Source organism: Pteropus alecto, unplaced genomic scaffold (genome assembly GCF_000325575.1).
Source record: "Pteropus alecto unplaced genomic scaffold, ASM32557v1 scaffold78, whole genome shotgun sequence".
Lineage (NCBI taxonomy): Eukaryota > Metazoa > Chordata > Mammalia > Chiroptera > Pteropodidae > Pteropus > Pteropus alecto.
In genome coordinates this window covers 9,440,116-9,468,092 of record NW_006443124.1, presented here as the reverse complement: position 1 = coordinate 9,468,092, position 27,977 = coordinate 9,440,116, and the positions used below count along the sequence as shown (strand labels likewise).

Sequence of the window (27,977 nt, the reverse complement as noted above, 5' to 3'; positions counted from 1 at the left end):
TGGTTGGATTGTGAAGTATTTCCTTTTGAAATGTGAACAAAGAAGTGTTTTCTAAAATTTAAGATGATGAAGATGATCCTGCAGAAGCTGAAAAGGAAGGAAATGAAATGGAAGGTGAGGAGTTAGATCCATTAGATGCTTACATGGAAGAAGTGAAAGAGGAAGTAAAAAAGTTTAATATGAGAAGTGTAAAAGGTGGTGGAGGAAATGAAAAGGTATGGAATTTTCTTTTTAAAGATTTATGTTCCTACTTGAATAACTTGATTTCATTGTTACATTGACCAACTACTGACTTGCATGACTTTATATAATGTTTTTGTTTCCTCCCGTATCCTAGAAATACCAGTACTTTTTCTAAGTACCATAGATGCTAGTGAATTTTAACTGTACGTGTTCTTATTTCAGAAGTCAGTCTCAGCATTATCATCTTCGTTTAGTACCTTTGCTTCTTGTTGCCTTCTCAGTAGGTCCTCTCCAGACTTCTTCAGCACTTTCATACTTCTATCCTCTGTATCCTAGTCTGTTTTTCATTTTAGTAGCATTTATTACATTTTGACAAATTATGGAATGTAATTTTTTTTTATCATGTTTATTGTTTGCCCCTTCTTCTAAAATAAAAGCTCCTCAAGAGCAGTGACTTTTACTGTTTTATTGATTTATCCTAAACTCCTAGAACAGAGTCTGGCTTGTCAAATGAGTGAAAAGTACCGTTTAGTAGTATTTTTAAATAAATTATATTACATAATATTATATAAAATTATATGTTGTGCAATAAACTACATATTAATGTATTATAAAATAACATGAATATATTTTATTTTAACATTTAAACAAATTAAGACTACTTTTTGTGTGTTCATTAAGGTGACGCTAACAACTTTTATTCGAATTATAAATTATGGCAGTTATCATTGTGTGTCAGCTGGCATGTAATTTGTATTTCAGCTTTGCAAAATATTTTATATTCCTTTTTTATTTCAGAAGTCCGGGCCAACGGTCACAAAAGTTGTCACTGTTGTGACAACCAAAAAAGCTGTTGTAGATTCTGATAAGAAGAAAGGTGAGCTGATGGAGAATGACCAGGATGCCATGGAGGTAATTCTTCAGTTTTAATTTTGTTCATGATACTACCCTAGAAGTATTTATTAGAAAGACTGATGGAAATGTGCTTTTCCTATATTCAAACTACTGTTGGAGAATTCTTGCTATTCTCAGTAGCATTGTAGCTGAATATCCAGTTGGTATAGCATTCTGACATCTTTGACCCTCTGTATGCCCACATTTTGATTCCCCCTTGCCCTTCATCAGCTCATCTCAACGCAAAATAAGGAAAGAGAGGAAGTCAAAATGAATTTTCTTTCTATTAACATGCACATAAAGATTTCTCTAGGGAGAAATATAGCAAAACTTCATTAAAGCCATATTAGAATTATTTTATTATTTTCGTTTTATATTGTTATAACTTTCTATAAGGGGAAAGAAAAAAGGAAAAAGTTGAGAAAGTCAGAAAGTAAAAAAATAAAACCCAAAAGATATTTTCTAGAAGAGGGTGATTTTAAAAACTAGGATTCCTTCATATAAAGAAAAAATAGTAATGGATTTAACTCTTTTCTTTTTTTTTTTTTCCCCCAAAATTGTAGTACTCTTCAGAGGAGGAAGAAGTTGATCTTCAGACAGCCCTTACAGGCTATCAAACCAAACAGAGAAAGCTTCTAGAACCAGTAGATCATGGAAAGATTGAATATGAACCATTCAGAAAAAACTTTTATGTTGAAGTTCCAGAGCTAGCAAAAATGTCTCAAGAGGGTAAAATGCTTTTATTCATTTACTGCTTATTGTGGGAACAGAGGAGGATTCACTTTTTTGTCCGGGAGGAATGTGAGTTGATACATGAGTAGAGAGAATTTGCTTGGCTTACCTGGAGAAGCGAGAGAGGGAACTAGAAGTTGAGAAGTCATTGTAGAAAGTGGGAAAATCATCTGCAGAGATTCAGAGCTGTGAGAAATCTATGTGTTTTTGGAAGTATAAAAAATGAACAAAATTAGTTTGGTTCATGTAGGTGAGATTTTTATGATTGAAAATACTTTCCATGTGAGGTTAGCAAATAAAATACTGTTATTAGCCTTTTCCTTCTGGGATTTGAGTGTTAGGAACCAATGTGAATCTGTGTAATGGTAGAATAAGGATAATCTGGGCAACTCTTGCTTAGAAAAGAAGTGGTTGTAGTACTTGTCAGTCATTGGTCTTTTATTGCTGGTGCAGTTTAAGACAAAAGCCAGTTGTAGAAATTAAGATACTTCTTTTCATCTCTAGTTGGTTGCAACAGTAATCGCTTTAACTCACTGAGATTTCAGTGCTTTGTCCTATAGCTTTTCTATGGAATAATCTTGGGTAGCACTAAAAAAAAACGGAGGCTCTAAATCTTACCGTGCCTAATTGAAAAATAGAAGGCACCAGTAGAACCATAAGAGTTTTTAATCTGGATTTTGTTTTGTAGAAGTGAATGTATTTCGGTTGGAAATGGAGGGCATTACTGTCAAGGGGAAAGGTTGCCCCAAACCAATTAAATCTTGGGTCCAGTGTGGAATTTCCATGAAGATCTTAAATTCTCTCAAAAAGTAAGTGGATAGTGGTTGTCCACATTTTGCAAAGTCTTGCTACTCCAAAGTAGCCCTTTCACACAAATATCTCCTTTGGTTATAATTTTACTCAAATAGAAAAACTGATTTGTTTTTTCTTAAATAGCTTCATAAAATTGACCCTTTAAAGTGTACAATTCAATGATTTTTTAGTGTATTCGTGGAGTTATACAGTTCTCACCATAAACTAATTTTAGAACATTTTTATCATCCCCAAAAGAGACCTGTGTCCATTAATGGTCAGTCATCTCCCTTCTTCTCCACCCTAGGCAACCACTAACCTCTTGTCTATAGATTTGGCTATTTTGGTTATTTCATATAAATGGGAGCGTACCAGTGTAGTTTTTTGTGACTGACTTCTTTTACTTAGCACAATATTTTCAGAGTTCATCCATGATATAGAATGTGTCAGTGTTTTTATTCCTTGTTGCCAAATAATATTTCATTGTATGGAAAATACCACATTTTTGGGAAATCTTACTCTTGAACTTTGAGAGCCCCAGAGATCTCAACTTTTACCTTGTCTTCTTTTGGTTTGCTTTTTAAGGCATGGCTATGAAAAGCCCACACCAATCCAAACCCAGGCGATCCCTGCTATTATGTCTGGACGAGATTTGATTGGTATTGCCAAGACGGGAAGTGGAAAGACCATTGCTTTTCTGTTGCCCATGTTTAGACACATCATGGATCAGAGGTCATTAGAAGAAGGAGAGGGGCCGATAGGTACAAATTCTTTCATTAAACTACTTTTTCAGATAACGATTTTGTTGTCAGTTAATCAGAAAGACCCGATACTTTATGTTGTTCTTAATTATAACATAAAGATGTCTTTATATACATTTCCTCTATAAATTTGGCACTTTGGGGCTGATTTCCCCTTACCAGCAGGTGGAGTGAGAATCTTCAGAGCTCTGGAGTGACATCTCAGAAGTACAAAAACAGCCTCTCCTGGCACAGCTCAGTTTTTAAACTCTGACTCGGCAGGTAGACTCCTCGTGCATCTATCTGTTTTTTTATGTTGAGGTTTGTTCTTAATCCCAGTATCAGTGGATATATAAACTCAACATAGAAGATTGTAGGGCAATGTATTTTAAATGTATTTTCTTTTTTTGGCCTTAAAAGGCTGGATAGTGCCAGCATTTCATTCAGGACTTAGTCTTCAGATTCACATTTCTTGATTCATTTGGTAGAGATCTGTTCTGCAAATTCGGATAGGGTTTTGGAAAGTTGTTACCAGTTCTTCTCTTGAAAAAAAGAGGGCATAGTATATTTTTCCTCTATCTGTGCCCCTCAGACCAAAGTTGTTTCCGGAAGCAGTGGAATGGCTCAATGGCACAGTGAGTCGTTTGATTATCTTTGCTCTGTGATTTGCAGTTGAGAATGATTTGCATTCTTTTCAACCAGGTATTTTCTTGATGGTTGCATAGGCATTTAAATCTGATTTATCTTCCTATAGCATGTTCTTAAAATCTACTTAAAATTAACCTTCCCCACAATCTCTACTATTATAAAGCTTTTGAAATAGGTTTTCAGAGGTGCAGAAAACAAAACAGAAACAACAATTAGACAAAGAGATTTAAACTTTATTGCTGAAGTTAAATTTAACACTTTAAAGCATAGTCTTAAGAATTTTGGTGGTTAGGCTTTTGACATATTTATCTTTTCAGCTGTCATCATGACTCCAACCCGAGAACTGGCTTTACAGATTACTAAAGAATGTAAAAAATTTTCAAAGACCTTGGGACTTAGAGTTGTCTGTGTTTATGGAGGAACAGGAATCAGTGAGCAGGTATTTATAAAATGAACATTTAGATTTTTCATTTTCTTAAATTGAGTGATTTAATAATTTAAAAGTGAGTTTTTGTTTTAGCATTTTTTATAGTGATTGCTTCTACAATCTGAAAAAGCATGAGGTGTGAAAATAATAGTAAGAATGTAAATGTTAATATTTTGGAATTTTTGAGTTGTTCTGATACCTTAGCTTTCCCTTTCCTCTTCGTCTTTCTTTGCTCAAGGAAGGCAGATTTTTTTTTTTTTCCATTTTACAGATAAATGTTCAGAAAGGTTAAGCAAGTTGACCAAAGTCTTTAAGAGTTAAGAAGACATAGTTTGTCCTGGAACCTAGATTGGACCAGCCTTTATTTTCTCTCTTTTGCTTGGGATCTTTGAAAGGTGGTGATAAGTGGGATGCATTAATATCAGTTTCATCTGCATTCTTAAATGATTTTTAGCAAGAATTATTTAAATATACCTTCATTCACTCTTTCTAGTTTGACATTTCTTCAAGTGTCTTTTAAAGAATGATAGTCATTGGATATTTTGTTTAAACTAGAAGAAGGAAAAACCTGGGTTCTGTGATCAAATAAGCTTTGGAAATGTTGGATTATACAAAATTATAACAGATTTTTTCCAAGATTTATTAGTCTTTAGTAAGCCAATATATATTGTATTGCTAGAAAAATGGGATAAATTAAATGGCATTTTTGAACTTATTTAACCACAAAACCTTTCTGAGGGCTAGTGTTCTCAGGTTCTAGAACCCACTTTGGGAATATTTGCTTCTGTTAACCTAATAATATTTTAAACACTTGAACTTAGTTTTCTGAGTTTGTCAATTTTTTTGACCACAGCCTAGAATAAGAAATTTATTTACAAAATAACCTGGTACATGCATATTATATTTATACATAATTGAAGTAAAAGTTTTATGTCTAACAGATTCTAATATTTTTCATTCTATTCCATTTTAAAAACGCTGATTATAACTTATCACTAATGGAAACAACTCTTCATTTTGAAAAACATTGATCTTTTAATTGCTTTATTTACTTCTCATGTTCCTTTCTTGGTTTTAAGGGATTGTGTCAAAATTGGTGAAAATATTTGGTTTTCATTGACTTCAAAGTTATAGCACTATGTGGTCATGTTGCGTCATGTTGCCACTACCTGTTCCTTTAATAGTGCTCCATCATTCTAAACAATTAAGCAAGAAGCTATGGAGTCTTCTAATTAGGCCTCACTGTCTTAGCTTATGGATAAGTGATCTGTGCAAGGACCCCAGGTAGTATTTTCAAATCTCTTAAATAAGCATTAGTTATAAATAGACTATAAATTTCCTCTTTTTTATTAGATTGCTGAATTGAAAAGAGGTGCCGAAATTATTGTTTGTACACCTGGTCGAATGATTGACATGTTAGCAGCTAACAGTGGTAAGTCCGGGGTATTTTTTGTTCTCTTTTCTCCTTTTTAAATTCTGTACATTTTTGTTAAAGCAGATACAAGAAACCAACAAAAGGTTTCTATGTTTCTTCTCAAAGCTGTAATATCTTAAATTTTGTATTGCAACAAGCTCATTGTTGCAAGTGTTCAAAATATTTTTGCAGTTTTAATTAAAATTTCTTGTCAGAAGTAATTCCATCATCTTTTAAGCACTTACCTGGATTTTAAATCCAATTTTGGTTTAACTTTCCTTCTAATAGAGTGGGGGATTATCTTTTTTTTTCATTGTAAAATTTAGACTTTTTCTCTACAGGAGCTAGTATTTTCTTACAGTACTGGAAAAATTAAGATATTGCAGCTTCAAGAAATTTTATCTTTTGTAATATTGCATGTTTTTAGCTCATATGTTGTGCTTTGTTAAATTATTCCCTATCAAAACTGTTACTAAACTGTTGACATTATTTAACTTCTGTGGAGAAAGGCCCTTCAAGATTTATAGAACTGGGCTTCCGAGACTTAAACCATCAAAGGTAGGTAATTTAATGCTGTTCCCAATCTTGGGGCTGCAGATGTTAGTATGAAATACTTAAATATTAGAAAGCATTTATTTGGACTTGTTTCTATTTTTTGAAGAAAATGCTTTCAAAGGTTTCCATTGCAGTAGTTAATATATACATAATAGAGTATTAAAAACTGTAATGCATGTTTCTAATAGCATTCTGCTTGAATTTCTGTATATATTCTAATTTTACATGAAGTTGCCAAAATGACATCAAAATTGTTTGATAAGTCATTGCGCTTGTACAGCATATGAAAAATTTTGGGTTGAATGTTGGTGAAATAATCCCTTGTTTTTTCTCAATGCTGCATTGATAAGTCTTCTCCTGAAACTCATCTCAATTAATTTTACCTTTTTCCATTATCTGTCCTTTTGATTTATATTTAATAACTATACATGTTTTTGCCAGGTGATTGATTCAACCATTGATAGAATGCTTGTGTTGATTTTTTAGAAGGGGTTTCCCGTGTATGTATTTAATTTCCACTGGCTAAGAAGCCTTTTGTATTTATTTAAACCAGTGGGAGCACTTAATAAAATTGGATTTGTATTTTTGTATTGAAAAATATACATATGTAATATATTTGGTATTTTGTGTATAATATGTTAGTTACCTAATGATGTTGCATAGCTTCTCATTAATGTTTTGATGTGCCCATTAGAAGTTTCTAACTATATAGAAGTAGGTTATAAAGTAATATAGAGATTTTCTACATCTGAAATAGTTAGCACTGGAACTTGCTTTCCACACATACGCTGTAATCTCTAATATGTTTTTTCCTAGGTGATGCTGTCAGATAATGGCTGATGTGGCTCGATGCTTCATCTCAGTCTTAGTTTTATGATGTGTTTTGGAGAGGGCTGTTTTCTGAATTTTACAGGTTCTTCAGGCCCTATGATGGTATGCAAGAGACGAGTTTGACAAAATAAAGGGCCTCATGTACCCATTGTCAGAAAGTATTTGCCATTAGATTAAGACATTGTAGACCAAAATTTCTTTTCACTGTTTAAAGATACCTAACTTACCCCTCTGGTTAAGTCAGGCATTTTAGTTCCCTTTACAGTTTTTTAATGTTCTTGGTAGCCATAAAATGAATTGTGACTGATTTTTAGTTTTCTTTTTCTTTTTTTTCCCCTCATCTTAGGTCGAGTCACTAATCTTCGAAGAGTGACATATGTTGTTTTAGATGAAGCTGACAGAATGTTTGACATGGGTTTTGAACCACAGGTAATCATTAAATTCCTTAATGCTTTGACCTATAAAATAAACCATTTAATTGCTATGACAATGGAATATTTGGTTTCTTGAAATTCTTACATACATTTCTCTTATATGATAGTAGAGGAGGTTGGGGACTTATGTAATTGAAATAGATATTTATGTTTTTAATTCCTTATAAAACTTGTTCAGGAGGTGTTCGTGCAGGCTTTCCTTAGCCATCTAAAACCATCATTGGTAAAATTAGAATTGGAATGCTAATAATAGAAGCTTGAGCTTTCATATTTTGTAATTTCATTGTAATTTCAGTTTACTTCCAAGTAAGTTGCTTTGAGTCATGCCTTTAACTGCTTCATGGTCTAGATAGCACATGTTGTTTACATTCTCCAGATGGAAAAACCGAAGCCAAAAGCTTAGACTTTTAGATTCCTCATGCATGCTATTTGCTCAGATATCAAATTTCAGTGATATAAACTTAGAGAAACACATGCTAAAAGGTGGTAGAAGAGCAGTGTGAATTATCACTGTGCTATGGATGCCAAAAACTTTTTTTTTTAAATCACAAACTACAGTAATAGAAATGGGGTGTTGGAAAGGGATAAGGTTAAAGTTGTGTGCATTCTTTTCAGTTATTCATATATTCTCCAAAAGCATACTTTCTGTCATGATAGTGCATGTATTGTGTTTAAAATTAAGGACTACATTCTAAAAGAGAGAAGCTTGAAAGAGTAAATAGGATTATGGTAACTCTTGAACCATGTGAGAAACAGTTAAAGGAGTGAGGAATATTTAGCTTGAAGTAGAGGACTTAATAGCAGCTTTTAACATTTTGAAAAAAACTCTCTCACACAAATGAAGTATTGAATTTACCTGTTGGGTCCTAAGGAATAGAACTGGAACCCAGTGGGGAAACTATGGGGAGCTTGATAATGTGAAAAAGGACTGGATAAGCATTATTTGGAGATGAAATATTACTTTGTGGGAGAAGGCAGACTTGAGTTTGCTGTTCATACATGTGTTAGAATAGAGACAAGGGGTCCATTTGTGAAAAGAGTAGAGGGATCGAAGAATCAGCTGGAAGATGGAACTAGGCACCCTTTGATGTCATGGCAAATCATAGATTTTATGATAATGCTTAAGGTAGGTAAAGGGGTCCTATGCTTACCAATATATAGGTCTGATTAAGCCTTTCTAGTAAATCAAGTTATTCCAGAATGAGGTCAAAACATTTCTCATTGATAATGCAAAATGTGAATCTTCCCTTGCCATAAGTATATACGTGAGGGAGAAATGCCGAGTAATTGTTTATTTATTGATCACTGAAAACTTGTTGAAGAGAAGAAATTTTGGAATAAGTTAATAATTATTTTGTGAGCTGTAGAGGAGATTAAAGAAACTGGGTGTGGGATCAGTGCCATGGAGTACTGGTTAGACATTTAGCAAGTAAAGGCATGTCCATGCGAATCAAAGCTGGTGCTACTGAATGAAAATCTGCACACTGACTTACATCTAGAGAAGAGTTGGTAGGCAGCAGTATGCCTCCAGGTGTGATTCTGTATTGAAGAAAATAGTGAAAACTGAGAATTAAATAAAATATGGCTGATGCGTGTATGTCTTTCAGAGTATTGATTTACGCTAAGTGTACCCATCGTAGTGTGACATGGGTGGCAGGTAAAGGGCTCCACTTTTCTACATGGCAGTGTATATCGTACAGGCTGGTAGGTAGAAATGCACATAGGTAGATTTTTGTGAATTGTTTTAAATTTAACTCAGAGCCAAAACAAAAGTTTTATTGTGAAGGATAAGATGATGGGATTTCTTAAGAAGACCAAACTGGTACAAATGTCTTGATTGCTTAGTTTGCCTCTACCTTAAACCTTATTTATATTATTATTTTTTGAACTTAAGAAAAATTATAGACTTACTAGTGAACATCTTTCTAAGCACTAGAACAGAATGCGAAGAATACTTTCAGAAGCAAATACAACTGAAGAGTAGATTAGGAATCCATTTGTTCTTGTATCTAAAATTGGGATCTTATTGAAATTAGCATCTGAAAGAATATTAAGAAGTGATTTTCCAAAAGAAATCACTCCATAGTTTTTTTTTTTTTATTTATTTAGTAAAAATAAAGAATAAGAGAAGAAATTGATTGAGTATGGAAATTGATCTTTAGCTCAAGTTACCCATTATGGAGCTGGATATATGTACTTTGCTGAAAGGGTGTAAATAATATTCCTATTAAGTACAAAAGACATTTATGTTTTATTTTTATTATGAAGTTGAGAATTTTGACCTCAATTTATTGTTCATCCTATGCCTAATGCAAAATGAAGTGAGCCGAAGAGTCTGAAAAAGTTTACTCCAAGTTTTCACTTTCTTTAAAATACCAATCACATAGTAAAGTGAGACCATGAATATACTTGTCAGTTGTATACTGCAAAGCACCGTACTTGTGTCAGTTATCTTATGGATCTCACTCTCTTATAGATGATTATTGTAACTTTGAATGCCATCTTCAAGTTGGCATAAAAAATAAGTAACTAGATAGATGATTAAACACCTCAGCATCTCTGAGCCATCTCTGTTCAGACCGCCTGTGAATGGTTTAGTGCATAAGCAGTTATTATTTAATAACATAGATGCTACTTAAGGAAATTGAGGTATTAAAAAATGAGGATTTTTAAACTTATTTTTAAGTCACATAATCCTTTACATTAGAGGATACATAATCAGGCAAGTAATGACAGGGTCTTTTTTCCCCTCCAAGTTTTATTCCTATCTCAAAGTATGATTTAATCCAAGGTAGTTTTTACCGACATACATTCAATATCCCAAAGATCATATTTGTGATATAAAATTTAGGGTCGTGATATTTACGTTGATGAGTAAAATCATTAACTTCTTTGTAGCAAATTATCTTCTGCATTGCATATTGTCTAGAGAAGTGTAAGACAGAGTGGGATAAACTTTCAGAATATCTTTAAAAGGAGCATATGCCAATGATTTAGACTTTGAATTAATTAAAAGTGGAAAAATTACCAATTTTGTAACATAAGTGACTTATTGGTCTGATGTATTGTTTTAGCCTATGAGTGTGAAAGGAGAAGTTTATGGACTTCCTTGGCAGTCCATAGCTGACTTACAGTATTTGCGTACAGTGAGATAGAGGGAGAGCATATTGAAAAGTTTCAGGAACCTCTTATCACCAATAGCCAACAATCTGGTAATTATGTGAAAGGAAGAAAGCAATCAAAACCCTGACCAGTCATAACTGAAAAGTGTTTCACTACTCTGGTGTCATTCTAGGGGCATCCTCACAACTCTAAGCAGTAATTAATTATTGATCATAAGGTAAACCTAAGCTCCCATGTGCAGTAGACTGTTATATGAAGTATAGGATTTGTAACTTAGGAAGATTTCTGTTCATACTATGATGAGTGAAGGAGTTAGCTTTGGTTCTCCTGAAAACTTTTATGCTTTGACATTACCTTTTTGCATATGCCGAAAGCAAAAGGTCATTTGTGAACATTCTAGGAAGGAAGAATGTTACACATGCGTATAAGTTTAACAGTAGTCCCTCCCATACTTCTTTTTCATCGCTTAGCTGACTGTTTGGATATTTACCTTTCTTCTCTGAATAGTATACTTTTATTTCTACTTTTTGATTTTCTGTTTTTGATATTATTTATTGACTTCCCACAATGGTATATAACTTTAACTGTTTTCTTCTTTCCTCTGTCACATTCTCGCATCATTTTTATCCCTTATTTCCCCAGTAGAATTGTGTTGCTTTTAATTGGATCATTATGCAATGTTATGACCATCTAAATGTTATTCACAGCTGAGCAATATAGTAAATGATTATTTTTAATTTTCTATATAACTTTTTTTCCTTTGGAGTTCATAATTGTCTTTATATTTGTTGGCTGGATTTCTTAAATCTGTATATACTTAAAACTAATTCAGTTTTAAACTCTAGATACATAAATCACCTATCAAATAGCTGAGACATACAAAATTTCATATCAGTCTCATCTTCCTTAAGAAGTTTCTTCAGAGCCTCTTGACCTGTTCCAGTTGGGGTTTGTTGTTTTCTGTACTTGACATCGTGCTGTCATCCTGCAATCTCCATCATTCTCAGGATCTCCTTTATTTCTTAGCTGTGTTGGGATCCCCAAAGTTCTGTAACTCAAGAGTAGATCTTTTCTTAGTTAACTCATTTTTAAAGATTGCCTTATACCTGCATAGGGTTTGTGTCCTCCAAGTTGATTTTCTGTTTGTTCCGATCTCTGTATTTAGATTGGAGGCTTTCTGTAAATGTCTGGAATTTGTAGTTATCTACTTATTCTTAAGGAGTAAAGAAAAGGTGACTTAAAATTCAAAGCTGCGTGCGCCAGTGTGGGACTTACTGACTCTGAGCTTCACTGTTGTCATCTAGCTGGGTCTTTTAGCTGGATCTTAATATCTTCTGCCTGTCTTATTGAGCTGAGCCAGTTCCTCCAGAGAAATTTGGTGAGTCTTCTGCCTGCAGTGTGAAGGTCTGTCTGCTAGTTCTGGAGTTGGGAAAGAGCCAGAGGGAGAGTTGGAAGTGTCTCAGTATCTATGATGCATTTCTTTAATACATTCCTTTTAGAATGTTATTCTTCAGCAGTGTATGAAGTTCCCTCATTTAGACATACTCTGTTTTATTCTCTCCAGAAACTAAATCTTTATGTCTTTTGCTTGGGCGAAAGAGGGACCATTGCCTAGTTGAGTAGAGTCAGGTGGAGGTCTGCTGATGTGATAATTTCTTAAACAGACTTTTTATCAGTTCTAGCATCCCACCTTTTATATAAGGAAAATAAGTGCTTAACTTTTCCCCACTGCTAGCATAGGATTCTTTGCACATAGCATAGGAGTCTTTGCCCAATGACTCTATTCTCACATTTGACGTTTAGTTAGATATATAATTCTAAGGTGAGAATAATTTTCCTTCAGAATTTTTCAGTTTTCATTGTTTTTCTTGAGAAATCCAATGTTACTCTGATTATTAAACTTCTATATATAATTTGTGTTATTTGTCCTTTGAAACTTTTCAGGTCTTTCCTTTCGCCCTAATGTTTTGTAATTTCAAGTGATATTCTATAGTGTAGGTTTGTTTTACCCAATTGTCTGGACAATTCGGTGGATTCTATAAAACTTCAAATTCTTTAGTTTGAGAAAGTTTCTTTAATTACTTTTTTGATAATTTCCTTCTGTTTTCTGGAACTCTTATTATTTGGATGTTGGATCTCTTGGACTCATCCTTTAATATTCTTAATTTTTCTTACATATTTTCCATCTCTGTTTTCTATTGAATTTTTGAATTCTGCTTGTATAGTTTTGATTTCTAAAGGCTCTTTTCTCTGAGTATTTTAAATGGCATCCTGTTCTGGTTTTATAGGTGCAGAAATTTCTTAAGTTTCTCTGGATACTGATAGTAATTTTTAAAAATTTTTATCTCTTTGCAAAGTCTGTTTTCTCCATGTTGCTTTTTTCTGTTTGTGTATGCCACTATATTTGAAAGTTTTATCCAGACACAAGAACAAGAACACTAAAGTAGTCTTACATTTATTAAAGAAATCAAGGAAAACACTGGTTCCTGACTATTTTATTTTTTTCTAGCAAGTTCTACTGGGAACGAATAATTATATTCCTAGTCATAGTTTACTTCAAAGTATACAATCATTGTATACTTTTATTTTTAAAAGAGTTCTGTTAAGGTCTTATTATATAGCATGAAACTCACCTATTTTGAGTGTGTAATACAGTGTTTTTCAGTATACATAAAGCTTTGTGCAGCCATCACCACAATCTGGTTTTAGAACATTTCCATCACCAGAAAGATGCCTTGTGCCCATTTGCGGTCATTTCTTATTTCCACCCAGCCCGAGGCAGCCACCAATCTGCTTTCTGTTTTTATAGATTTGCCTTTTCATCCAAGTAGAAAGAACTTTTGAGAACCTCTTCACCTATGTCATAGCATGTGTTAATAATACTTCATTTCTTTTATTGCTGAGTAGTTAGTTTCTCATTGGATATATGAACATTTGTAATATTTCCACTTTTTGGCTATTATGAATAATGCTACTATGAACATTTGCATGTAAGTCTTTGTTGGGACCTCTGTCTTCATTTCTCTTGAGTAGATACCAAGAATTAGAATTGATGGATTTGATGGTAATTTATGTTTGATGGTAATTTATATTAACATCAAAGAAATGAAGTTACAGTTTCATGTACAATGATGCAAAGACCCTCAAAAATATGTTAAGAAACCAAATATAGCAATACTTAAAATAGATAATAAATCATACTGAAGTTAGTATCTTTTGGATGCAAAGCTGGTTTAACATTAGAAAAATCGAGTAATATAATCTACCCTATTATCAGAATAGAAGGAAAAAACCATGCCATTATCTCAATTGTAGAAAAGGCATTTGATGAAATTTCACTTATGATTTAAAAATTCAGCACACTAAGACTAGTCAGGAACCTCTCCTTTAATAAAGAGTATCTACAAAAAAAGCCTATAGCAAACATACTTTGAAACTTAAGAAACAAAGTAAAATACTTAACACCTCTTCAGTATTTTACAGGAGGTTCTAGCACAGGAAGCAAGGAAAAGGTATAATGTTTGGAAAGGAAGAAATAAGTGTTATTTGCAGATGATATGACTATTTTTGTAGAAGACTCAATAACTTATGGATAATAATAAAGTTTCTGGACACAAAGTTAGTAAACAAAATCATTTACTGCATTTGTTTTCCCAGTGAGTTAGAAAATGTATTTTAAAAAACATAATTTGTAAAAACATGAAAAAATAAACCTTGACAAAAGATGTGTAAGATATAGCTGGAGAAAATTATGGAACTTTACTGGAAAACATTAAAGAGGACTTAAGTTGACTGTCAATTTTATGTAAAGGTCAGGTGGTAAAGAGTGACCCTCCTGAAGAGGGTGTGAGGGAAACCACTTCTTAAAAATCTAGTTTGTTCTCATGTTAGTGATTCCTTTCCTTGGGTCTGCTAAGTCAGGTATCACTTAATCAACATATTCTTGCTACCATCTCCTGTCTTATTTTCTTTGTTGGTTTGTGCAGTTTTTAAAAACAATGCCTGTATTAATGTTTTTACAGAGATTTTCAAGGGAAGAGAAGTAAATGTATGTGCTCAACCAGTAGAGTTTAATAGAAAGTACTGGCCTATGTTTTAAAGCCATCATTCTGGCTGCTGAGTTGAGAACAAATTTCAGACTGGGCAGGAATAAAGGCGGTACGAGTTATTAAGACAGTTGAAATGATCCAGATGAGATGGTTGAGGTTTAGGCCAGGAACCCAGGATTTACAAGTGCCTTGGGTAGGACTGTCCCTTTCTTAGAATTCATATAATCTTTGATTAGAGTGAAAATGTAGTCCTAGAATTCTTTATATTCTTGGCAAAACCTTTACCCTTCCCAGTTTCCAACCATTCACCACTACCTACTTTGAAACCATCATTAGCTTTTTTTTCTTGTTTAAACCAGTTACCACAAGAATTCTATGACTCCCTGATTCCTCCAGGGCTCCATGGACACTGAGGCAGTTTGTGCCTGTATCCTAGCCCTTCAGCAGTCTGTCCACATTTATTGTTCTGTTTCTGTAGCTTTTATCACCATTTGAGACAATATATTTTTCTGTCTTCCTCATTAGAGTATAAGCTCCATGAAGACAAAGTTTTGATTATTTTTATTGCATATTTCAAGCACTTAGAACAATGCCTGGCACATAATGATTGCTCAATAAAAATGTGTTGAATAAATGAAGGAAAACAGTGATACCAAATGGAGAGTGGTGGTATCCTAGAAACAGTTGGAAGGTTGAGACTACTGAATTTGTTGATGGCTTGGGTGTGAGACGAGTAAGAGAGAGCATAGTCAAAGATGGCTTCTAGATTTTGGCCAAACAGGTGGATGACTAGAGTTGTCATTTCTTGAGACAGGGAAACTACAGGAGGAGCAAATTATGGTGTAATTGTATTCTTCTTAGGTAACAAGTTTAAAAGTCACTGAAAAGAGTTTCTCAAAAGTTCTTTCTACTTGGTTTTAACATTTGGTGTTTGGAGACTACTCACCATATTGACTTTTATAATGTTTTCTCAGGTCATGCGGATTGTGGATAATGTCCGTCCTGATCGACAGACAGTTATGTTTTCAGCTACTTTTCCCAGAGCTATGGAGGCTTTGGCTCGCAGAATCCTGAGTAAACCCATTGAAGTGCAGGTTGGAGGCAGGAGTGTGGTTTGCTCGGATGTGGAGCAACAAGTGGTGGGTACAGTCCTTAGGAAATCCCCAGTTCCCTGGATGCTTAAGCAGTATGTGATCCTTTTGGGATCATTGTTTGTGATGTAGGTAGATAATTTCTAAAATTAAATAGCATACATCAACTCTAGTCTTTAATGTTTTACCAGATACACTTGAATATGCTAGTCCATGGAACTGACTGTCTAAAATGCTCTTTCAATTACACCCACCATAAGTGATGGGCTGGTAGATAGAAATGTCCATAAGCTATCATATTCTTTGGTTAATAGGATGTGAAATTAAGAGGCAGAGAGGACAGTTGATCATTTACAAGCCTCTTACTCTGAAAGTTACAAAATTCTTCTTGTCTTATTGGTTTACTAATTAAAATCAATATATATTTTTTTGCTCTTTCCTAATGATATAGCAAGGTGCTATTATTTATCCATTTGCCACAAATAAAATGAGTATTTTTGTTCAAGAGATGTATTTGTTTTTATTCCATTAACTTGGTGCAATTTGGTGTTTTCAGATTGTGATTGAAGAAGAAAAGAAATTCTTGAAGTTACTTGAGCTTCTGGGCCATTATCAAGAATCAGGATCTGTCATTATATTTGTGGATAAGCAGGAACATGCCGATGGTCTCTTGAAAGATTTAATGAGAGCATCTTATCCTTGCATGTCTCTTCACGGAGGTAGTATTTAATACAATTTCTGTTTAGTATTTAACTTGACCAAGTAGTGTGCTGTGTTCAGGATGATACTATTTACTTTCTACTCTTAATTTAGAACTAAAATTTATATCATCTAAGTTTTAATTCACAGAAGCTCTGTGGGGGTAAGTATTATTAGAAATAAAGAAAACAAAAAAACAATACATTGGTTTGACCAAATTCCATAGCCATTAATTAGCGAAGGAAGAATTGAACTTAAAATTTTCTGATTCATATTATATTCTTTTCCGTTGTATCTTTGTTACCTAGAGATTTTTATGATTCACATTAGAGCTTTAATAAAAAATTTTAAATAACATTTTAATTTCTTTGTAACATCACCATTATATGTATGTGGGAGTTTTGTTTTATTTTTAAACAAGGGCATTAACTTAGTTGGACCCATATTCTAAACTCAGTCTTTGTAATGGACAAAATCTGAAATCTCTTAATTTTTGTTAGCTGTAGCTGGGGTGCTTGGATTCTGTCTCATGCATATGTAGTTTAGGAGTCAGATATTTGGGCAGCGTTTTTACACGTAATTGAGTGTGCCCACTCTGTTCTTTCTGGGATTTATTCCCTCTTTTCTGGTCCTGAGTTTGTTTTGAAATCTTTCTTCTGTTTCTTGTCAGTAAGACTGTTTCTACTCAAGTTTTGACTTCCCTACCTGTGCTGGCCAGGGCCTGCCCTACTCTCCGTCAAAACAAAGTTTAAAATAAATAATAACATTCTGTAACCTCAACCAGTATCATTACATTTTTCCAAGTATCAACGCCCAGTTTCTACCTGCTTTTAGTCACTCTCTAGTGCCTTTAGGTCGTTGTCCTATATATTTTGTCCAGAATTTATAGTTATTATCTGTAGGAGAGTTGGTCCAATAAGAGTTTCTGCTACATTAGTGGAAATGTGTGTTTTTTATATAAATGAGGAAATGTTCTCTCATAATCCCCTGTCTGTACTTTTCTCTCTTAGGTCAGAATTGCATTACATGCTTATGCCTAAATCATTCATAGGCAAGAGGAATGATCAATGGTTGTATGTGCTGGGATCCCTGAGGGTCTCTGACATTTTCAGGGGGTTCACGAAGTCAAAAGTATTTCTGTAATAACCCCAACATGTTATTCTCCTTTTTTAAAAAATTTATTTGTTTGTTTGTTTATTTTTTAGGCGAGGCAACCCTTGGTTGAACTCATAGATTGCAAAGACCTTGTCAGCTTACAATCCCTTCTTTTTTTTTATTTTTTATACCTACAGCACCTGGTCATCTTAGGTGGTTTCTCATCCAAGTACTAACCAGGCCCGACCCTGCTTAGCTTCTGAGATCAGATGGAATCGGGCTTCTTCAGGGTAGCATGGCTGTAGGCGTTATTTTCCTTTTTAACTCTCATCTCATGAGTGTTTAGTTTTCTAGAGGCTGCGTGGCAATAGTGAAACATTGAATGCAGAAGATAGGAGACTCCAACTACTATTAAGCCAGACGTTAAAGAAATTTGCAAAATTATTAAACAATTCCATGCTTCTAATAAATTATTTTATTGTTTGGGAAAGTTATTTTTCACAAAAACTTTTAACAAGTAATTGCTTTATTGTTATTTTTAAATAAGTTAATAAGTATTTTAAAATGTCCTCAGTTCTAGTTTCCAATACATTAAATATTGATAGAGATGAACTATAATAAACTAAAGCTCCCTAGGTCTGTTCCTCATTAATTTATTTAAGAGTGTAGAGCTGGCCTGAGTGCTGAGAGTTTGAGAAGGGTTGGTTTACACTAATCATAATTCACCTCCTAAGACAGAATTAGGTTCATCTCCGGTTTGGTATATGTAGCTGTGTGTTGGATGGTTATGTGAACAAAATTGAGGTTACATTAAAAAGGAATAGGCTTAATGGTTGCTTCAGTTAGCATATTATATTCAGTTCCATGGAATAAAATATGTGCAGTTGGGTTAGTAGTCAGGATACCTCAGGCTAAAGTAAAAGTTTTGGTATGTTTTAATTATAAGGTTAGATGTATATTGATACTGATTCCATAAATTTTTCTTATGAGATTTTTGGGTACTAGGATTTTTGTATCCTAGTTTTCTTTGACATAAGATCCAAGTACTTTGTTTAATTCAGTCTTTGAAGAGTTTATTTCAAATTTTAGATAATACTAAAAATTGATATTAATATATACATGCTAAATATTCTGTGCATGTTAAACTTAGGTTTTATATGAAATCTTAGAATATCTCCTGCAAAAATGAGTTTCAGGGTTTGAGAATTACTAGAGATTCCTAGATATCCCATTATCAAATATATTTGTAGCCTGGGCATCTTGTAATAGAACATTTTGGCATTTTATGCTCTGCTTTGTCACTCAGTCTAAGGCTCTTTGGGTTATATATTTGAGAGATCCAATTAGGTATATTTAACCAGTGTACCTCAAACTTTAGTATGCATGTGTAATCACCTAAGGATCTTGTTAAAATGCAGAATCTGATTTAGTAGTTTGGGTAGGGTCTGAAATTCTGCATTTCTAATAGGCTCCCATATGATGCAGCTTCTGGTCCTTGGACAAAACTGAGTAGTAAGGCTCTAAATAACCTACAGAAGGAGGAAGTTCTCAATCCTACCAGTATAGTCTGAAATGTGCCTGCCTTTTCTTCCGTTGCTCCTGAAACAGGTTTAGGTTAGTGATTCTAAGATTGAGCTTCTGCAGTTATAAGCCTTATATATAAGAAAGGGGACAGTCAATCCCTGGAAGGTTCATAAATGAGTTAATAGCAGTAACCTTTGATATTGCCATTAAATTTCCTTAGTATTTTATTTTCTATATTGTAATTGTTGGCTGTGTAGTCAGTATAAGTTGGATTTGTTCTTTACTCAGTTTTCCACTTCTTTCTCTGAATGTCAGAGGAAGTGGAGAGTTTAGTTTGAATATGTGGTTTTACAACTCTTAGTTTAATTTACTTACGTTTAATTTACAGGTATTGATCAATATGACAGAGATAGCATCATAAATGACTTTAAGAATGGGACCTGCAAACTTCTCGTGGCCACCTCTGTTGCTGCCCGAGGTCTAGATGTGAAACATCTGATTCTTGTAGTAAATTACAGCTGCCCCAACCATTATGAAGATTATGTGCACAGAGCAGGACGGACTGGAAGAGCAGGCAACAAAGTAAAAAGAACTTTTTAATAAGTTGATTACTATAAGTGTTTTTTTAGTATTTTAAGGAGTAGATAATAGGAGTTATGGGGACATTTTGAAAATCTCAATCATCAGACCATGGAGAATAGTTGAGGTTCATCATTTATATACATATACATGTATAAATGTCGTTAAAATTATTAGATACCTAGCTGTTCTCTATGGGCAGATGGTGTTAACCGTTTGTGTTTTAGGTTTTTTTCTTGTCTACAAATTTCTATATATACCCATGGATCTCTTTCACTGCATTTAAAAATATATGGGATCATAAAATACACTCACACCTGTTTCCCTGCAATACATATATATATATATATTTTACTTGTTTTTTTGACTGATGTATTCTGATAAGTATATAGGTCTAATTATTTTTGAATACCACAGAATATTCTGTTGTTGGAAACATTGATGATATACTTGATATTCCAACCCTAGACATTTCTGCATATTGAAGCAATAATAATGTTAATAGTAATAGGTTATATTTATGGAGTACTGATTAAGTGCCAGACACAGATGTGCTTTGCATATTTTATTTCATTTCATCCTTATCTTCTCTTTGAGGTGGATGATATTACTTCCCATTTAATAGATGAGAAATGTTGAGGCACATAGAAGTTAATTGCCTAAGGTTACACAGCTAATAAGTAGTGATGGTATTTATTCTTTTAACTTGAGTTACTCTGTGATTTGGGAAACTTTTTGTGTAAAGGGCCTGGTAGTGAAAATTGTAGCCTTTTGGGGCCACATATGCTGTCTGTCATGTACACGTGTGTGTGTGTACATGTGTACACAACCTTAAAAATAACATAATACCATTCTTAGCTCATGGGCAGTACAGAAGCAGACGATGTGTCAAGTCTAATGACCGGATATTTCTGAAATAAAATATTAAACCATGTTTTAAATTTTATAACAGTTCAGTGGTGGGGGCAGAGTATTTGTGAATATGGCAATCTGATTGTGGTTTGCTATTCCTATACTTCTAACTCCAGTCTTTCTTGTCTGAACCAAAAAGATACTGGTGACACACGAAGCCTTAGGCTTTAGAGAATCCCAGGGAGGTAACATGGCTGACTTCATTTTGCCAAGACTGTTACAGAAATAAATAAATATATAAAACAACTCACTTTTGTATATAAAAACATTATATATGTATACATATGTACATATATATGATTTTATATCTTTTATTGGTCCTGAAAAAAATATCGGAAGCTACATTTTAAGAAGTTGATAATGGGTTAGCTGGTGTAGAGGAGTGGTGCAGTAGGTAGTGGAGGAAGGAAATGGAAGCAAAAAAGGAAAAGATAAAAATACTATATTAAACAATACATATGACAGCGCAATTGTGCATTTATGTAAAATCACATATAGTTCTACTTATGTATAAGAAATTAGACATTTTCTGGTTTTGCTTATTTCATTTTTAAATATTAAACTTAGATATTTCTCTTTGAACCATTGAAGAATTTAGTAGGACTCTTACGGTTTTTTAAAATTCTTTAGTAATGGAGTCAGTCTTAAGAGGATTTATTGGGTGGTTTTGATTTTATCTTATTTGTGATCTAAGATTCATCTTGTTAATGTCTAATAGTTCCACTTTTTCATCATTCATTAGGGTTATGCATATACTTTTATCACAGAAGATCAAGCTCGTTATGCTGGTGATATCATTAAAGCTCTTGAGTTGTCAGGGACTACAGTGCCTCCTGATCTAGAGAAACTGTGGAGTGACTTCAAAGATCAACAGAAAGCTGTGAGTTTTTTAACTCCCATTTTTATGCAAATTTTTAATGTGTTCTAAACGTTGAATATTTAATAATTGTAAATCTTGAAAGGATTATTTCCAATTATCTCTTTAGAGAGGGAGAGAAAAGGAGTGAAAACAAAATCCTTCCTTTTAACTTAGTATTTTGAGTAGTAGTCTATGTAGAATTTTTATTTTTTTCTCACATTTGATGAAGTGTTTCTGTTACATTGGCATACACCACGTTGGAAAATATTTAATTGCCATAAATTCCTGAACATTAAAGTTTTTACTATGAAATAAACTTTTTTTTTTTTTCCTTGAAAGGAAGGGAAAATAATTAAAAAAAGTAGTGGGTTCTCTGGTAAGGGATTCAAGTTTGATGAAACAGAGCAAGCCTTGGCTAATGAGAGGAAGAAGTTACAAAAAGCAGCTCTCGGTCTGCAAGATTCAGATGATGAGGATGCTGCAGTCGATGTAAGTATTGTTGTTCTGAGCCTCATTTTTGCCAGTTGAAGTAGTTGTTCCTTTTGTACTGGAGGTTTTACCTTATGCTTGTTTCAATGGCCAGTTAGTGGAAACCTTGGTGTGTACACTTCCCAACTTTTTTCTGTATTTATACATATATTCACATGTGCCTGTATTTATGTATTTTTTCAAAAATGAGATCATAATGCTTTATAACCTTCAACAGTAGTTGCAATCTTCGCATTTCAGTACAGTATTCTTAATGGCTATGTAATATTTCATTATATAGCTGTTCTACCATTTAATAAATCAAACCCTTATTTTGGAATACATGGATCGTTTCTATATATTTACTATTTGGAATATACTGTACTTATAAACTATACTTCCTTTCTCATTCTTGCACATTTTGCTTTGTACATTCATTAGATCTAGTCTTGAGGGTGAGTGTAGAAAAGGAATCGCTAGGCCAAAAGGTATATCTAATTTGGTCTTAAAACGTTGTCAGATTGTCCTTCAATAAAGTGAGTATACCAATTTGCACTCACTGTAGTGCATGTAAGAGTGCCTGGCTCCTTGTACCTTTAACAGCATTGGTACTAATGTTGTTTTTGTCTTTTTAAATTTAATCGTTATAGAATATCCTTATTAATAATAATAGTCAACATTTATTGAGTGCTTCTAAGTACCATGCACTGTGCCAAGTACTTTTTTATAGGGATTATTTTATTCCTTACAGCTATTCCATTCTTACTTCAGAGTCCATGTTCTTTGCTTGTGAAATCATTTGTGAGCCATTGAAGAGGGATCCTGAGGACTTAGCAAGTTGAAGGTTTCACAGTGTTCTATGGAACCTCCCCCCGCCCAGAAGCTTGAGCTTTAGAAAAAGATGTTTTCATTATAAAATAATTTTGGGAAATCTGCCTAGTATATACCACTAGTAGTGGTATTAACGTATGAAAGGATGTGAAAAGTCCTTAATTAAAGAAGCTTGTTTAAGTTTGTTTAACCCAGAAATCCTCTAACATATTTGATTTTTGATCATAAAACATTTTTTTGACATACCATATTAAGTTTTAGCTTAGAGCACAATTTTGGGAATCGAGAATTCAAGCTGATTTTGTTATTTGAGGAAACTGAGGCCCAGGAAAAGTATTTGGTCCATGACTACACACTAGTCATTAAATACAGCTAGGACCAGAACCCAGGTCTCCTATTAAGCCTGGGCCATTTCTTTCTGGTATACCAGACTGGTTTAAAATTCAGTTAAGTCAATGTTTTAGTTATTTGTTATGGTGTAACAAATCAATCCAAAGCTCAGTAGGTTAAAACAACATTTATTAACATTATCTCATAGTTCCCAAAGGTCAGGAAATCAGGAGCAGTTTAGCCAGGTGTTTCTGCCTTAGGGTCCCATAAGACTGCAGTCATCTGAAGGCTTGACTGATGCAGAACCCTCTTCTTCTAAGATGGCTCACTCACTTTGATGTTAGCAGCATGCTTCTCTTCTTTACTGCTCTGTTTGCTGTCCTGACAACATAGCGGCAGCCTTCCCCCAGAATGAATGATCTGAGAGAGCAAAGAGGAAGACTTTGTGCCTTTTATGAGTGGTCTCTGAAGTCAAACCAGCACTTCTGTTTTATTCTGTCTGTTAGAAGTAAGTCACCTAGTCCAGCCCACTCTCAAGGACAGGCTTTACCTCTTGAAGGGAAGAGAACATTTTTTAAAATATCACAGTAAAATATGAAATATGTTTGTTGTTTCTCTGGTTGTTAAAATAATACATAATTTTGGTAAAAAAAAAAATTAGAACAAAACAGAAGTAAATAAAGTCAAAAGTAAAGTTACCCCCATCAACTAACACCACACACATTCCTGATTTTATGCATTATTTTGTTTTGGATTTTAATGCTATGTATGCTGTTTTAAACAGTTTTACTTAGTTAAATGTTAAGTTTAAAAATAGTTGATAACTAAAACCCCTAATTTAGATAACAAATGTTTTAAAAAGAAGCTAAGTTGATTGTTTCTATTTCAGTAAAAGGGCTTTCTGAATTAACCTAATTAATTTTAAAACCTGAACAGAATTTCCTCTGCATTTGAGATTTAGAAGATAAGGGCTTATTAGCCTAATTTGAGTATATGAAGGGGTTTGCATCTCTTTAGTTGGCAGTGTCAATCATTGTTGGCCAGAAGGCATCTTTAAAAGGAAATGCAAATAGTTTACGAGGTAGATGTGACAAAGCTAAGGATTACAGTCCCGGTAGGACTCATGTGATTCCTGGAGAGCAGAGGCTTTCAGCATTGCTCTTGCTTTGATGGTGAAACCAGCCTTTCTTTTTTTTCTTTCTTGGTTCAAAGGAATAAAGCAAGTAAAGCCATCTTTTTCAATTTTCTTATCCAGTTTTTTAGGCAAATCCAATTGCATTTTAGGAGTTGGGGAGAATTTTGGGAGCCTTGTCTTAGGAACTTTTTGTACCATTCACCCTAAGAATCGATGACTATATTTTAATTTTTTTTAATTGTCCACTGGCCTTGAGTTATTGACCTTCCAGCCTCTTTCATTGCAGTACGATATGTCCTCAGGGCCTGAGCTCTGGAGCGTCCTGGCTGCATCATATTGGCTGCTCTGTCTTGTTAGCATACGTTCTTCATTTGATGAACAGGGATGTATTTTCTGGACCATGCAGGAATCTGCATAAGTGGTTTATGCAGCACCGTAAATAATACATAATTTTGGTCACCATAGACAACTCTTTTTTCACCATAGACAACTGATTTTCAAAAATGAAACATGTCGCCCTTAATGAACAGCTGGTATATTTTCTTATTAATCTGTATGGTTGAATTAAATGTAACTGTCTGATTTTAGATTTTTGGTAGGAATATTCTTTATTAGTTTCTTAGATATACCTAAATTGGTATTTTTAATACCCTTTTTTTTCTTGTTTAGATTGATGAGCAAATTGAAAGCATGTTTAACTCAAAGAAGAGAGTAAAGGATATGGCTGCTCCTGGAACATCCAGTGTTCCTGCTCCAACTGCAGGAAATGCTGAGAAATTAGAAATTGCTAAGAGATTGGCTCTTAGAATCAATGCTCAGAAGAATTTGGGCATTGAGTCCCAGGTATTAAGTAATTTGTTCTGAGTTTTAGTCAATACTTTCTGTAAGTTCTTTGATTTAAATGCTTTTCAGGAATTATGTTGGCAGAAGTGAATAACAAGTTCACTAGATGTTGAGTTAGTGAGAGTTTAACATTATTGTGAATACAGAATTCCTTGATCATTGCATTTGGATGATTTCTTTAGTGTGGTTAACAGATGTTAATGCCCACTCTGGAAGCCTGACTTTTTAGCATGTCAGGCATGGAGAGTTTTATAAAGTACTATTTTGATTGCTCTTACCATAATTTTAAAGAAATAACTCTTTTTCTCTCTTGATCTGCTTTTATTGGGTGGCTTATTGAGCATACAAACGTTCCTTGGAAGTACAAACGCCCAGTTACGTGCCTGAAACTAACATGATTTTAAACAGAAAAATATGTTAAATATTTTACATGTTATCCTTTTCTTCAGAGTGTTTTTTTGTTGTTGTTTTAATAACTAAGGGTAAATTTTCATAGCATTTCCAAAGAATAGCTCACCATTTTTAAGATTTTTAGAGTTTAGGGATCTGCAGGGCCCTCCAGTAGGCTGTGTAGGTTGAGATCTGTAACATCTAAGCTGGGCTGACCAAGTCACAGGCTAGTGGACTAATTGAGTGAGGCACCCACAACCAGGGCTTGGAGCCTCAGATCTCTGCATCTGTTTTGTTTAGCGAGTGAGTTATCATGAAGTGTTTACCAAAGCCTATGCTGAGAACAGGGATTCTAGTACCTAACCTAATATTCTCTGGGGTTAATATTGCTAATAACTTTTATTGGGGAAATCAAATAGCTGTAACTTTTCACTGTTGGAAAAACTTGAGGTATGAGTCATGTGTTACCCATGGAAGAATTCTGTCCATGTTAGACATATAGTAAAGCATGTAAATGATTTTAGAAATATTATACTATATTTGATATTGAGTTACCTAATTATCTATGATCCAGTAGAACTTTTAATATAGAGTTGAATGTTCTTTAATTTTCTCACCCAAGTAAGAGAGACATGTCAGACTATCAGTTATAAATATATACTAAATTGCACATATGCTAGGACTCTACATTAGAAAGATGCTTTTAGTTAGTGGTCTTCGAGAGAATAATTTGTGGTGGGGTCCTTGATGTCGTCTCTGCCCTCATTTGAGATTTGACTGTAGGTCTTCTTTAACTGCAGGATGTAATGCAACAGGCCACCAATGCAATTCTCAGAGGAGGTACCATCCTGGCTCCCACTGTATCTGCAAAAACCATTGCGGAGCAACTTGCTGAAAAGATCAATGCCAAGCTCAATTATGTGCCTTTGGAGAAACAAGAAGAAGAAAGACAGGATGGTGGACAGAATGAATCTTTTAAGAGATATGAGGAAGAATTAGAGATCAATGACTTCCCACAGGCAAGTAATAGTTTAAACTTCTTTTATTTTGGAGTAAAAATTCTTCTTTGTGAGTTAAAACCCAAGAACATTTTAAATGGATACTTCACTTTTTATCTGGATGAGGGAGACAACAATAGAAATTCCATTTTTACGAAAATGGTCTAGGTACATTAGAATCTAAGTGAATTTATGATGAAGGTGTTATCATCTTAATATTGACCGTAATATGACTTAGACAATCTATTCTTTCTCAGTACACCAGGTTTTTTTTAACCCTGTTATGAAGTGATTCTCTCTCTCCTCTTACCTTCCTCGCCCCCACCTTTCTTTTATAGACTGCTAGGTGGAAAGTTACCTCTAAGGAAGCTCTGCAGAGGATCAGTGAATATTCTGAAGCCGCAATTACTATCAGAGGAACATACTTCCCACCAGGCAAAGAACCCAAGGAAGGAGAGAGGAAAATTTACTTGGCAATTGAAAGTACGTACTGTTGATTCTGTTTCAAGGTTGTTGTGTCTTTTATAGCTAAAGAATGTGAGGCCAGTGCTAGAGAGTACTGAAAGTAAGGAATGCCTATAAAAAGTTGTTTCATATATTATTTGAGGTCTTTATTTAGAAGTTTAGTACATGTACAGGTGAATGATCTTTGTTTGGGACTTTCAGTTTTGACAGTTCAGTCAAATTCAAAAGTCACTATAAAAGAAAAGAACTTTTAAGGATTTATCTGTTTATGCTTCTAGTAAGTAGAACATTCTGGCTAAAGTTTAGGTTAGAAAGTAAATCAACTATGTTAATAGTCCACTTAATGAATGTTTAAACAAATATTACCTCTGAAATTATTCCCATAAAAGTTCATGCATACCTATTAAATATATTATGTTAATTTAAAAATCATATGAAAAAGTTCACGCATACCTTTAAAAAAATAACTATAAATAACATAACTCAAAGGATATAAGTAATGCATTATCTAAGAGTGATGTGGTTTGCTTTTTAACCTTCATACATTCATGAATGAGTTCAAAAGACAGTTTCCATTTTGATGTATTTTCCTAATGTATTATTCCACTGCATAGTAGAATAAGCCACTTCCCTTCATTTATTTTTAACCTGAACATCTTCATAAGACTTTTTAAGTATAGACCAGCCAGATCCACTTCATCTATTTAATGAACTAAATAATTGTTGAATACTATTGTTGCACCTGTGGAGAAATTTCCTCCATGTGTCATATAACCCTAGAGTCTGCATACTCACTACTTAAATGGCTTAGATGGCTGCAAAGGACCTGCTCCCAAACCTTGTATAATTTCAGACACCAGTCTAGTACTTTGAATCATACACATCACTTCTAACAAGGAAGCCTTACCTGATCCTACTTCACTACTCTGTAGCTCT

At 33.8% G+C, this 27,977-nt stretch overlaps 1 protein-coding gene and 1 pseudogene across 3 annotated transcripts in view; one reads left to right on the top strand and one right to left on the bottom strand.

Moving 5' to 3' along the window:
* The window catches only part of DDX46 (DEAD-box helicase 46), a 44,123-nt gene that overhangs the window by 9,069 nt on the left and 7,077 nt on the right, over positions 1 to 27,977 (top strand). The window contains exons 6-21 of one of the 3 annotated variants that reach the window (XM_025040737.1): positions 64 to 215; positions 985 to 1,095; positions 1,641 to 1,806; positions 2,498 to 2,618; positions 3,187 to 3,362; positions 4,307 to 4,428; positions 5,770 to 5,848; positions 7,563 to 7,645; positions 15,797 to 15,961; positions 16,470 to 16,632; positions 19,620 to 19,813; positions 21,465 to 21,602; positions 21,921 to 22,070; positions 25,015 to 25,191; positions 26,379 to 26,597; positions 26,915 to 27,059. In XM_025040737.1, the coding sequence (XP_024896505.1) occupies positions 64 to 215; positions 985 to 1,095; positions 1,641 to 1,806; positions 2,498 to 2,618; positions 3,187 to 3,362; positions 4,307 to 4,428; positions 5,770 to 5,848; positions 7,563 to 7,645; positions 15,797 to 15,961; positions 16,470 to 16,632; positions 19,620 to 19,813; positions 21,465 to 21,602; positions 21,921 to 22,070; positions 25,015 to 25,191; positions 26,379 to 26,597; positions 26,915 to 27,059 (2,361 nt within the window). Of the gene's footprint in view, positions 1 to 63; positions 216 to 981; positions 1,096 to 1,640; positions 1,807 to 2,497; positions 2,619 to 3,186; positions 3,363 to 4,306; positions 4,429 to 5,769; positions 5,849 to 7,562; positions 7,646 to 15,796; positions 15,962 to 16,469; positions 16,633 to 19,619; positions 19,814 to 21,464; positions 21,603 to 21,920; positions 22,071 to 25,014; positions 25,192 to 26,378; positions 26,598 to 26,914; positions 27,060 to 27,977 lie in introns of all 3 variants that reach the window. The other 2 variants (XM_015598118.2, XM_006923115.3) reach the window with 2 other exon arrangements.
* Positions 17,896 to 18,014, bottom strand: LOC112471994 (annotated as a pseudogene).